A 12,604-nucleotide genomic window follows, 5' to 3' on the forward strand; every position below is an offset into this window, starting at 1 on the left:
CTATCAACAGAACATCACATACCACTCTCTGCAGGGCTGCACTCCAACCATTTGTCCTGCAATGTATTTATAATCAAAGATTGCCCCATCCCAAATGCACCATTTAGCACTTGCACTTTTTAAATTGCCTAGCACAGTAATTTATCAATATCTTTCTGCAGGCATTCTTACCCTCAAGAGAGTCAACAGCACCTCCTAATTTAGCATTACCTGCAAACATACTCAATGTCCACTCAACTTTTTGCCCAAGTCGCTCATAAAAACAGGCCTTAAATCTGCCCTCAGGAACATGCTAGCAACTGGCTGTTATACCATTTACTGCAACTAGGTGAGTAACCTTGTCATAAAAGGATACCAAATTTATAAGGCCTACTTTTCCCATCACAAACATGTGTTGCATTCAATGTAAGTATTAATACAAGAAACTGCTATAATCTAAATGCATTCCTTTAGCTTAAAATGAAGAGGGGAAGAAGTTCAGTCCCATCAAGTGCTACATTTTTGCACTCTGCTTCAAAACTGATCCTATTATTACAGTGAAGATACATAGGTGCTGATGATCCATTCAAGACTTGAATGTTTGACTTCTTCGACAAATTGCTGCTAAACTCAAGCTCCAACTTTACGTAATATATGTATCTCATATATTTTTATAAAATAAATATTCTGGAGAGATCATATTAAAATCACAGAGCTTGGCAAGTTCTAGAATGTTCTGGAGACTAATACAAATTAGCATTACTACTGCTGCCAACATAAGACCTCATCTCTATCCCATATCTGAGTGATCTCAGATCACTGCAGGCAGCATTTTCAAACATTCCTGCTCAAACATAGTAATGATGTTCCTTAAAGAAAAAATAAAAGCAGCAATTTGAATGTCAAACCTTCTGCTGCCAACTATGTTGATGCCAAAACATATGCCCATTTCAAAACAGCTAAAATGAACAAAGAAATTCTGCCTCTCTGTCAAGCATCAAATCCCTCAAGCAGGCTTTAGATCAACAGAAAACAACTGGAGTCTCAGTAGACTGAGAGAATATCAGTTTGCTTACGCATTAAGGCTACCAACATGTAGGAATGATAGCTTGAAGAAATGCTCTTTTGCACAGCGGTGGTCAAGTCATACCACATAACCCTTCAGAGCAATAGCATCCTATTTATTCTGCAGGAATAGGACACAAGAGTGTCACCTACCACTTCATCCTCTATGCTAAGCACAAGAATCAGAATGAAGAAAAAAAGAAAAACCTCGGGAAATAAATACAAGGATCTACATATGTATCTTGCTTTTTCCTGTATGTACAAAGGGGTCTATTTCTATGGCCAACATGAATAAATCTAAGAGATGCTTATTCCTTCATTAATTACTCAAATCCATTCAAACAACTTACTCCATCTTCTCTCCATCCTAGGTAAGTCTTTCAGTATCACATCAATTCTATCACAGTGGACTGGCCAAATCCATTCAAAGACGGGCAGCAACCTTCTTCACCCAGCTGTCTGGTTCTTGTTTCCATCCATTAAATCTAAATATAGCCTTTATACAAAAAGGTAAGGGCTAGAAAGGAGCACAACAAACAGCAAGTTGACACTCCCCACTAAACACAGTTGATGACAGCACAAGCATCTGCTACAGAACTTCTCAATATGCTGCATGAAAACTATGCAGCCAAAAAAACTATACACTAGTGGAAGAAAGCTGCTTAGAACAAGGGCGTAACCATTACCCTAAGTCCTTGAAATAGGGGGGACTTTGTTTGGTAAACTTGGATGTGAACAAGCCCTTTACTTATTCCACCTGTCCTTGTCAGTCTGATGCAGGAGAAAAGCTCCTGTGTGATTCCACATTTGATAATTAGTTTAATGCTGATCACAAGAAAAAAGACAAACGAACAAGTGCTTGAAAGTTTTAACAAGCATTGGCAAGCATTGTGGCCACTGAGAATACCCCTAAAAGAGTAACTATGAGGAGAGAGAATAAACCAGCTCTTGGTCAGATGAAGAAAGAACATGGCTGGAAAAAGAACAAGGCTGCAGGAAAGAAACATTAATCTGATAATTAAGAGAGAAGATGGGCATGCAGTGCTACTAACACATTGCACAAAACCAGGGAAAAAGGCAGAACAGGGAAACATCCCTGCAACCTTGACCATAACTACACAAATACAAGCATCTTTTCAGCAGTATGCAGACCACCATTTTGCATATTTAACATGGATGCTATTCTTCCAACTTTTCTTGCAATTAAATAGTTTAGGCACTAAAGTTTTGTGTGAAGTCACTGAAGTTACTGCAGGCTGGCCACCTCCCCAAACAACAGGCAAGTAGAAGGATCTCAAATGTCAAAGGAGTAGAATCCAACCTCCCCAATTTCAAAACAAAATTCCACAAATCTCAGCCTACATACAAAGGGAAGGCCATTCTGAACTAAGATAAGGCTTCCAGGATGTAAGGATTCTAACATGCTGTAATTTCCCCTAACAGTGGTAGCCATAAAACAATAAGACACAATAGCAACAAGACAGAAACAGCAACAAAGCTGAAGAGGGACTTTCTGCCCTGGCTAGGAGGCTAGAAAAACAACCCTTATGAAATGAAACACTGCACATGAATATATAACTGCAAGGCTGTATAAACTAAGGTATGGATTAAAAAAAAATTATATATTTATTAATATATGCACGCATACACACATAAGGGGTAGCATGTGTAAGGATAAGTAAGGTTTGCTTCTTCTTTGAGATGGAAGAGGAAGCTGAGTGGTTCTAGGCTCAGTGGACCACTGTAATAATTCTTGTCATTGGTACCAGCTGAGAGAATTTTCTTGAAAAGCCTCCTTGCTTCCTCACATATCTCCTCTCATTCCAGTAGTACATTAAATTGTTTCAGGAAACCTATTCAAGGTGCTCAGCACCCCTCAGGATTTCATCTGACAAACAGCACAGGAAACACACATCCTGATTACCCATTACCTATTTTGGAAAAGTGTACAAGAATAGGAAGGGATTTATAGTTCTTATACAACAGTCCCAGAGACACTACTTAGTCAAGCAGTTTTGTACCCTACTTAGCTCCATCAAAGCTACCAGATAGATTTCTATTCCAGTCTCTAAGTGAAGCAGTTTTTTTCCAATGGCAAAGCCTAAAGTTCAGAAGAAGCTTTAACAGTGCAATAGGTGTTCCACTTAGCAATTTTCAAAGCATTTGATCCTTCAAGTAATTCAATTTGATGAAACTACTGACATAGCATGCACCAGGAAACTAAAAACATCTTCTAGCTCAGACCTTGCATGTATGCTGGTATCCGTGATAGATACTGTTTGGTTTGCATTACTGTGAAAAGTGACTACTGAATTTCAAGGGTACACATAAAGTGTGCTGCTTTCTACATTTCAAAAGCTGGTTACTACTGAAAAGGAATGGTCTGATACAAAGGCAGCATGACTGAGAAGATACCAGAAGCTACATCCACATGTGTCTTCTACATGCCATTTCTGCAACTCAGTATTCTTCATCAGTAAAACTAAAAACCTATTATTTTGATCTACTGCACACAGTCATAATGCAATAAAATTTACAAGGCTTCAAATCTGCTAGCCACATGAACATAGAGAAGTTCTGTGCTCTACAAAGTAGCTAGGCCAAAGAGTTTTGTTGTTTCTTTTATAAAAATAAAGATATACTTTAAAAAGCAATAGTATTTGCAAGGTCAGTTTAGGGCAACTCTTCTACATATTCCCAAAAGCTACTGCTAGGCATGAAGTGACAACATGAAACAATTTATCAATGTGTAGAGTCATTCTGCTTCACCAGAACTGGCTACACTCATGGATTTCTCTCGTTTTTACAAGGTAGGCAGGCAGTCCACCATCTCCATAGCTCTTGACATGCATAACCTCAGTATTCACATAAACTGTGCCCATATGTGCTTTCTCCTTAGGGACGATTACATTGCAGATAACGTTTGCTACTCTGCTTTCTTAAACAATTTTTGTGTTTGCCTTGCTTTCACTTCTTCCTTACTGAAACTGATAGTAGTCTCTTAATATGATTTGTCAATGCAGACACTGAAACTACACTGCCTTGCACTCAAGTCAACAGAACAGAGCTGACTCTGCACAGCACAGTACTGGAAACCCTTATCTGTGAGATACACTGTCCCACAACATGACAGTACCATTAATAATTCTATATAGCTCTTCTGGGCAGAGAGTAACATGAATATAATCTCGTTCTCAAAAAAGACCATGAAAGAACACACAAATAGGCCTTATTAGGTGATTTACTCAATCTTTCTCCCAACAGTTTGCAGTTTTTCAATTTATATCTAATTTTTACTCCCTTAGATTGCAAAACTGTAAAGCCACATGTCACTGTAAAGAGCAAACATGTAAGTAAATCCAAACAAAAAAGCCAACCATACAACTGCAAGTAGTCAGATCATAGCTAACCTTTTTTTTCCTCTCTCTCTTTTTTTTTTTTTTTTTTTTTTTTTTTTTTTTTTCCTAAAGAGGAAAAATACCTATGAATTATTAGGGGAGCAGAAGAAAAATTTACCCCAACAGCAACAGTTTCAACAATGATTGGATACCACAAACCATTCAGTGCCACTACACTATTCAAGAACAGAGAGAACTTGCACTAGTGGTCAACATTTGCTGCATTTGCTGATCTTACATGGCATTTATTTAAAAAAAAAGAAAAAAAAAAATAATTGACTGTTTTACATCTACCTAGATTAGGACACAATGTAAACAGGGTATCTTACATATAAAGAAATAACTACACATGTGGAACACCAGATGGGATACAAAAAGCAGTATCTTCCAACAGTGCCCCCTTAGGAAAGCCTTCACAGGTGATACAACTGAGATAGACACAGACACCTCTTCATACTACTGCCTTGAGAAAAGCATATAAGTGGCTGTTACAGTTTCTAATGACAGTGTTGTCCAAAACATCTAGGATATAAGCACTTCAAATACACTTACTGCTACCAACAGAGAACTAAGGTAAAGAAATTGAAATATATTTGCATCTTCTAATAAATGAATCAATCTGACAAAATCTAAAATTAAATTAAAAACAAAAAAAAAGGATTGTCCTGAGAAAGGCACTTTGGCAAACAATTTTTTATCTTATCCCAGAACAGCTCCATTCAGACATGGACTCTGCTTTTACAATTTGATTCCCTTTCCCTTTTTTACCTCATTAAACGACGAGTTCTGCTCTCTCTTCAAATCTCTCCAAGCCATCCTGCTCTGTTTCTTACTTCAACTACAGTATTCATCCACAAACAGAACCAAATCTTTTCTACAGCCATTTCAATTATACTAGCAGCTTCATACCTACCAACCTACAAAACAGGCCCATAACAATGGAAGGCGTCCTTTTGTCTGCCACTCATCCCATCCCTAACTCAAGTTCACATCCCAAGTTAATTAATTTATAATGTATAGTTTACTTATACACAGCAACAAAACCAAAATCCAGCTACACTACTCTAAGTCTCATTTCCAGTAATCTCTAACTGTATGTGAGAGCTGCTCAAACAGATAAGCATTTCCTATTACTGAGACAAGTCTTTTATCTAGTTTGATTTATTCAAAATAAATTATGACCTAAGAGCCTCCACCATTACCACAAACCGAAGCCAACTTCCTCATGAAGAAAACAATATATACTTAAAACAGTTTATGCCTTCCTCAAACAAGGTTGAAAACACTAACACTGCTATTACAACACCTCATCTGACTAGCTCCACAACAGGTTGCTTCAATTATTGTCAGTGTCTTAACCAGTAACTGTTTAAGGACGACCAAGCTAGCTGGGACAGACTCTGCATTCATTTCTGGCTCCAATACATATCTAGGTAACTGAGTCAATCTCCTAAGGTGTTTTTGTTAAAAGATTTATTTTTTTCTCTATAATTTACATTGAGGACCATAAAATTATCCTCTACAGAGATCCGCGCTTGAATTTTTAACTTCACTATCCATGCCTTTGAGCTCCTGGGATAAGCAAGAAAAGAAGAAAGTGTACTATTGTTACCAAATTCAAATATTGTACTTCTTTATGTCTCAACACCGCTATTACTATTCAGAGATCACTAACATACAGGAAAGAACAGCCACTAAAAATTATTCTCCACTTATTGAAAGTCAGCAGTGTAACTTTTTTTTTTAAGCAATAAAAAGCAGAATACAATCACAAGATGTACCCTGCTTGTTGGATTAGTTTAAGCTATCATTAGCAAAAATAAAAGCTCAGTTAGTAAGTCTTCACTGTACCGTTCCACACAACCTCTTCACAAAAGGCATCCGAGAACAGCTGGTCAAAATCTTTTGATAAGATTCTGATTCTGACTCCAGAAATGACTTGCATAACCACAAAAATATTATTCATTTCTCTCTTCAAGTAAGTATTTCTATGCTGATTAGTTTTTTTTTTCAAATTCCTTTCCACCATTTTATGCAACATTTACTTCTTATCTTCCTTTCTTTCTCATTTTACACTTATTTTTTGGGCAAAATAGGGAAGAAGGGAAGATGGGAGTCCAAAAATGCCACAAAAAATTATTGATAATATTTAAAACACTCCCTCACTTTTCCAGAAACAAACAAACAAAAATAGTTTTTAATAAGAAACAAAATGAACAAAAAATCCACCAAAAACTTGTCACACTTCTGGGAAGAATTGTTTTTTCCCCATTTCTAACACATTGCAATTCCCCAAAAATAGAAAGGTCTAAGCTTTTTCAGCTTCATCTACATTCTCCACCCGTGTGCAACTCATCCATGAATCACAGAATCCTAGCATGGCTTATGTTCAAAGGGATCTCCAAGCCCACCAGCCCCAACCCGTGCCATCACCAGGGCTGTCCCCACCAGCTCAGCTGCCCAGGGCCCCATCCAAGCTGGCCTTGAACACCTCCAGGGATGGGGCAACACAGCTTCTCTGGGCAGCTGTGCCAGGGCCTCACCACCCTCTGAATAAAGAATTTTCTCCTAATATATAAATTAAATATCCTCTCTTTCAGTTTAAAACAGTTCCCCCTTGTCCTGTCACTATCAGGCCATGTAAAAACACAATCCCTCTTCTATTTATAAGCTCCCTTTAAATACTGGAAGGCTACAGTGAGGTCCCACTGGAGCATTCTCTTCTCCAGGCTGCACAAGTCCAGCTCCCTCAGCCTGTCTTCATAGGAAGGGTGCTCCAGCTCTCTGATTGTCTTTGCAATTGTCTGACAGTTCCATGTATGGAATCAATACTTTTTTTGCCTAAAGACCTGCTCTCTTCTTGTTAGGCAGGAGCTGATATCCAAAGCATACCTCATTACCTACCACTTAAAAAGTCTATACACTTCATATGGTACCATGCAAAATCTCTTCTATGAGTTTGCATTTTGCCTGTTAACAGCACCCTTTGCTGCTTTCTAAGTATCTTCTGGGTATTCATCTAGCACTAAGTGTTAACAGCTTTCAAGGAAAATATACAAAAGAAAACAGTTCTCAAATTCTCCTTCTTGCAGATGCAGCTTAGTATCTATTAATCTATGTACTTTTTTTGTCCTCTGTATTGAGAGCAAGAGGAATAATTACTTTTATTATCATTACATGTTCACATTTTAATCTTAATCTTATGATTTCACTGAAGTTCTCTAACAAGAGAAAGGGCTGTTTTTCAGGAGTGTGGATGGAGTTAGATGATCCTTTTCCCACTGGCTATCAGTACAAGCTCTGCATTTGAAAATTTTCTGCAATTTAAATCTTGTTAAGAAGTAAAGCCAGCACTGAGATATTCTAAACTCAGCTGGTGACAGGACAAGTTAATGGGGTATGCACGAATGAGGATCTAAAAATCATCCTAAAATACCATGCATACTTCTGTTTTTGATGCAACTTCTGATTTTTATTAACAATCAAATGAAGCTGCTTTGTGGACAAGCTGCCTGCTCTACGTTGTTTTTTTTGGGGGGGGGAGTTTTTTGGTTGTTGTTTTCAATCAATATATTAAGTGGCACCTTAGAAAATTAAATTCTTGCTCTGAGGCACCTCTTACCATTAGAGTCCTCCACTTCTTCAGCAGGAGTGTGGTTCTTGGAGGTGTGGTGGGCGTGTGAGGCTGCAAGGTTGACAATGCGGGGTCTTGGTAGTGTCAGTGCTTTCCCATGCACTTTCAAGGAATGCTCTTTCAGCTGGCTGATTGTCATGGTGGAAAATGAGCAGGAGGAACATTTGTAGGCATGTTCACCTGGGTGAGCGAAATACAGGCAAGTCATCAGCTCACAAAAGAAACAAAATGGGGCCCCCATACTTCTACTGAACTTGGCAGTAAAGTTCACATGGACTCCTTCAGCATCAGACTGATCCCTGACTGAACAAGCTATGTGTGTTTCCTTGCAGGAACAATCTGGAGTTTGCTCCATTTCTTGGACAGCTGTAGATCCTTGTAAAGTGGTCGATGCCAAAAAATAGAGACCAAAGTAGCAGCATGCCTGCGTTGCATGGTATGAGAAGAAAACAGACTGAGATGAAAATGGAGTCACTGAACTACAGCCTTTCCAAACGTTTTGGGGAGCACAGCAACTATAGAAGGTGAAGTCATTTGTTTCTGCATGCAGCTTAAAGAAGCAAGATGGACTAGAAAATGCTAACAGAGGTCCCTCAAAAAAAAAAAAAAAAAAAAAAAAAAAAGTGCAAAAGAAAAAAGAAAAAGGCATTTACATTTGGGAAAGGACACATTTTCCTTACAAAAAACTTGCCACTACGCAGGAATAATCTGCACAAAACTGGTAACCAAGTCAAGGTCGGTTCACAACAAGAAGCAAACATGGCAATACCAAGAAAAGTGCATATCTGCAAGGCTATGTGAAAGCATGTTATGAAAAAGCACCAAAAGAAGTGAAGGAACAGAAGTAATGAACGGTAGTGAATTTAATTTTGAACACATTCCAAGCTACAGAGACAGCAAACAAAGGGAAACAAATCCTTAGATAAGATTTGTTTTGCATTAAGCATGGAGGCAATTGGAACACAAAGTGAAACTGTCCCAACAGAAACAGTGTGATTTTATACAGGTGCCAAGCTATTGTTTTGGAAGTGCCACTTCCGTGTACAAGAGTAACACTGGCCACATATGAGTTGTACACAAAGAGCCAAAACTAATATTGGAGTGAAATATTCATGAACAGTAACAGAAGAACAAGAGCTCTGGTAATGAATGAGGCAGAATATGTTTTCCATCTCTCAATAAATTTAGCAAACATGACTCTCAAACAGCATCATTTCCGACAACCACAAATACCTGAACCAAAAGGGAACATGTAAACATGCTTATTGAAGCAAGTTGGAGTAAGCACACCTGAAAAGATCAGCAACCATTATACAAAAAACATAGCACTCAGATCTCTCTTCCAGAAAAACTAATCTAATTTTGGGGATAAAACACAAACTCTCAGAAAGCCTCTTTCCATGCATCTGAAAGAGTCCAAACTGACGAAATGAGAAATTGTCTCGTGTGTGTTCAAATGGTATTCCTCATCTGCATATTACATCAGAGTTACGTATTAGTTTTACACAAACAGAAAAAAAAACCACCATATTTTGCATACCACATACAAAAACTTACTTAATGGAACAGGATAATACAAGGCCACAAGAAATTCCCGAAGTATATATGGTTAGTGAAATACAGTTTGTCAGAATAAGAAACTGTGGGACAACAGTGAGCACCAACCATTAGCTTAAAAGCATCAGAAGACATCAAAAGGAATACAGGATGATTATATATTAAGAAGTCTGGACACAATTAATACATGTATCCACTACTTATCAAAAACAGCTCAGCAGAATATCAGCATGAAAGGATGTATTTTATTCTAGAGGGAAGACTATAGTTTTGCTCATTAGAGTGCATTTTCAACTGCTAGTTTTGCACTTAAAAAATAATCATAATAATATACACACAAATAAATGCATGTAGAAATTTGAGGGGAGAGGACAGTATCAACACCTGATATATATTTGGAGTATTATGTTCCAGATTTCACAGAATGTGAGCAGGGCCACAATATTCTGGCCTTTAGAATTTTTCTGAACTTTAAAGATCTCCAGGAGACTCTAGACAAATAAATGAAGGAATATAGAAATTTCTATTTCTAAATAAACTGATAATAAGATGATTGACAAGAGAAAAAATGGCAACAAAAGAGGTTTTGAAAACCCCTGCATCACTGAAAAACTGGGGAATCTGAAGAATATTCTTCATTGTGTGTTATTCAGTAGTATGTATTTCTGAAGGACTAACTCTCAAAACACAACAAAGCAAAACTGAGTGAAAAACATCCAAGTAATTTTCTGTGATGCGAATATTTGTTTGGTAGAAATGGACTGAGGCAGAAACAGATCATAAGTCTTTGAAAACCCTATTACACAAGTCATTGTGCAAAACACTATCCAAGCAACCATGAAATTGTGTTCTCATATGATACAAAATATGGTCCTTCAAGGACTGTCCACTAGTCAAGTTCAATAGCATGAATTCATAATAAATAAAACAATACATGAAGAGGAGTATGAAATAAGTACCAGTTGCGCGCAAACTTTGGCTCTAAAATTCAGGCAGGTTCAAACAAGGTAATGCAAAGAGTCCAACTTTACAACAGCATAAAGGAAACATTCTGTTTGGTGAAGATGAAGATCTGTGTCATCTTCATACAGGATGTGGGATTTTATAAACAAGAACTGCTGCATATCGTTGGACTGCCTAGAAAGTACAGAACGCCATAGTCCCATACATAATGAGGCTGGTAACAGACCAGCTAATCAACAACACCCATTGAAGTACAGAAAAGGGTCCTGGCACTAATTCTGCGACATTTGAAACCAGCATCAGAAATTGAGTGCAACCAAGATCATCAATCTCCACTACATTTTGTCAACAAAAAATGCCTTGAATCAGGGGGTGATAGTTTTCTTTAAAAAAAATAATCAGTAGACAGTTATGAACTCTTCCTGCCTTTTCTACCCCTTTTCACACCTTCTTCCTCCACTCCAACTCTAGTGAGTATAGAATGACAAATAATAAGACAAGGAACATACTTCTACCCATGTGTCACCTGTTCCAGTAGTTTCTATGTCTGAGTAACCGGAGACAACTGGTCTAGTTCGTGTTCTTTTTAGAGCAGTCAGTATCCTATTATTTGTATTGAAGTGCATGTTTGGACTGCAGTTTGGGAAATGTTTTTTCATCTTTTTTAACCATAAAGATGCAACAATAGGGAACACAGACAGCAGTTCTTGACTCCAATGTTCTAATAAGCCTTCAGCACATGATGTATGATGATGTCAAGAGTGTAGGGCCAAGGACAGGAGACAAGACATCTACCAGGAAATTTTGAGTCTCAAGCTTTTTAATAATCAAAGGTGCAATACTCTGTGATGACCTATCCTGCATGACACATCCCCTTCCCAATTCTGGTTCATCAGCACCATGTTTGCATTCATGTATTCTACAACACAACACAGAGAACTACCATGTGTGGTAAAAGAATGATGATGTTCTGCTGTATATAGACCTGACGTCTGCAGTCTTTGGCTTTACTATGAAAGCCAAGTGAGAGTCTCCCCAAAAAACATTCAGTTCACAAGCCTTTTCCCAAGTAAAGCACAAACACAAATATAAAAGAGCAAAGTTAAGACACTGGTGTAAGCAGACTGAATAAGTTCATTTATCATTTACAACAATGAAAATAGAATGGGCCATTTATGAACTATTCGTCTTGTTTAAAATTCTTGTCTTTCCAAAAACATTCAAACTTTCACCAATTCCAGTAAGTGCATAGGTTGGCCAATCCTGATTTGCCATAAAAATCTTACCCAAATTTGGTGACAAAACACGGGATTCAAACCAGCATCTCTGATGAGCAACAAGAATACACTGGCCATTTCTGTTGCTGGACTGCTAAACTAAGAGAGAAAACTTACCAGCATGAGCCTTGAGTATATGGGTTTTCAGGCGGCTATTGTAAGAGGACTTGAATGGGCACAATTTGCAACGGAACGGTTTATGGTGTCCATGATGGGTCTGCATATGACGATCCAGACTTGAAAAAGAGAAAGACAGAAAAGGGAAACATAAAAGAGTAAAACATTCAAGCTATTCCTCTAAATGCAAAGTAAAACTTAGCAATAGTAAGTTAAATAAGAGGAATATGAAGCTCTTCTGCAATCTCTTTAAACTCAAAGGTCTGCCTACAGAATAAAGCAGAATCTAATCTGAAGAAAAGAAGCAGAGCTAACACCAATTCTGTTATGCAGAGAGCAAGCCACTTAAATAAACTTCTAGGACAAGATTAGTATAAATTAAATTATACCTGATCCAGACTTAAGAGACCAGCTGATAGAAACAAGAAATGTACAAGAACAGTAGAATTATCACTACAGAGATTTATTTTCCTGGCAGACATTTTTGTGAAAATACGCCTCTTTTTTGTCCTCTTGATGGTATATAGATAAAAAAAAAAGATATTTTTGACCAGCTTTAATGAGGAAGCCTTCTTTTGGTTACAGAAAAAGCAGATTAGTGATCCTACTCTGGG

General features: G+C 37.6%; 1 protein-coding gene across 7 annotated transcripts in view; it reads right to left on the bottom strand.

Moving 5' to 3' along the window:
- The window catches only part of ZNF462 (zinc finger protein 462), a 90,512-nt gene that overhangs the window by 25,945 nt on the left and 51,963 nt on the right, over nucleotides 1–12,604 (bottom strand). For 6 of the 7 annotated variants that reach the window (XM_048930765.1, XM_048930771.1, XM_048930769.1 and 3 more), the window contains exons 6-7: nucleotides 11,991–12,109; nucleotides 8,065–8,256 (exon numbers count right to left, since the gene is read on the bottom strand). In XM_048930765.1, coding sequence (XP_048786722.1) covers nucleotides 8,065–8,256; nucleotides 11,991–12,109 — 311 coding nt within the window. The remainder of the gene's footprint in view (nucleotides 1–8,064; nucleotides 8,257–11,990; nucleotides 12,110–12,604) is intronic. The other variant, XM_048930770.1, reaches the window with a different exon arrangement.

Source organism: Lagopus muta, chromosome Z (assembly GCF_023343835.1).
Source record: "Lagopus muta isolate bLagMut1 chromosome Z, bLagMut1 primary, whole genome shotgun sequence".
NCBI classification, from domain to species: domain Eukaryota; kingdom Metazoa; phylum Chordata; class Aves; order Galliformes; family Phasianidae; genus Lagopus; species Lagopus muta.